The sequence below is a fragment of the Anarrhichthys ocellatus genome, unplaced genomic scaffold, assembly GCF_004355925.1.
Source record: "Anarrhichthys ocellatus isolate YVR2014 unplaced genomic scaffold, GSC_Weel_1.0 scaffold10000, whole genome shotgun sequence".
Lineage (NCBI taxonomy): Eukaryota > Metazoa > Chordata > Actinopteri > Perciformes > Anarhichadidae > Anarrhichthys > Anarrhichthys ocellatus.
In genome coordinates this window covers 1-1,194 of record NW_022289974.1, presented here as the reverse complement: position 1 = coordinate 1,194, position 1,194 = coordinate 1, and the positions used below count along the sequence as shown (strand labels likewise).

At 41.4% G+C, this 1,194-nt stretch overlaps 1 protein-coding gene across 1 annotated transcript; it reads right to left on the bottom strand.

The window, feature by feature from the left end:
- Positions 1-5: 5 nt before the first annotated feature.
- Positions 6-1,188, bottom strand: LOC116380946 (protocadherin alpha-7-like; the record flags this gene model as incomplete). Its single annotated transcript, XM_031842755.1, has 1 exon — positions 6-1,188. A coding segment is annotated over exon 1 (981 nt), but the record flags the coding sequence as incomplete, so codon positions are not given.
- Between the last annotated feature and the right edge of the window lie 6 nt (positions 1,189-1,194).

Sequence of the window (1,194 nt, the reverse complement as noted above, 5' to 3'; positions counted from 1 at the left end):
GCTTCAATTTCAATTTCGTACTTGTCCTTTTTTTCATAATCTATCAGACCTTTAACAAGTATCTCGCCTGTTGCTGTATTGATATCAAAAAGCTTAAATAATTGATTACTCACACTGTTACCAAATGAGTAATACACTTCTCCATTTTGACCCTCATCTAAATCAGTTGCATTTACCTGTACGACTGTTGTGCCTATTGGAGAATTTTCAGAGAGCGTAACAGAGTAAATATCCTTTGAGAAAACAGGAGTGTTATCATTAATATCCAAAACGTTTACTACAATATTCATACTACCAGTTTTGGGAGGTTTACCTCCATCCAGCGCTGTCAGCACTAATGAGTTACTTCCTGCTGCTTCCCTATCCAAAGATTTCTGCAAAACCAATATTGGTATTTTACCATCTTCTCCTTTATCCCTAACTTCCAAACGGAAATGATCGTTGTGGCTGAGTTTATATTGCTGCACGGAGAAATGACCGCTGTCTTGATCCCGCGAGGGTTTCAGCTGAAATCGTGCTCCAGGCAACACGGACTCAAAAATGTCCAAACGTTTCTCTTTCTCTGGGAAACTGGGAGAATGGTCGTTTATATCCAGCACCTCCACTACAACATAATGTACCTCCAGAGGGTTTTCTAGCACGGTTTTCAGATTTATTAAACACGTACTAGTTTGTGCGCACACCTCTTCTCTGTCAATCTTTCGGCTTACATACAGGACACCATCATTCTGATTTACATGGAAAAGGGGATCGGCATTACTAGAAACAATCCGATACTTCCTGTCTCTCAGTGTGCTTTTATCCAGTCCCAGATCCTTTGCTATATTTCCAACCACAGTTCCTTCGTTAACTTCCTCAGAGATGGAATATCGTATTTGCGCCGAAGCCATGCTCCAAAAAAGCACAGCAACCACGCAGCCGACCAAATATCCTCTCTCCCTTCGTCTCTCGTATCTTCTTTGTTCCATGATTAAACGCGAAATCATCAGTAGTCCCTCCCCAAAACAATAACAGCGTTATAAAGACGGAATCCAACTCTTCAATGTCTGAAAATATTCATCGTCGTCCTACAATGACAGACATGAGGGAAGTATTTCCAAAGGCAGCCGTCAACTGATAAACGATCGTGTATCCAACTGAAGAATCCACCAAGAGGCGGAAACAAAATGCGCAGATTTGCACATGCAATCCAGA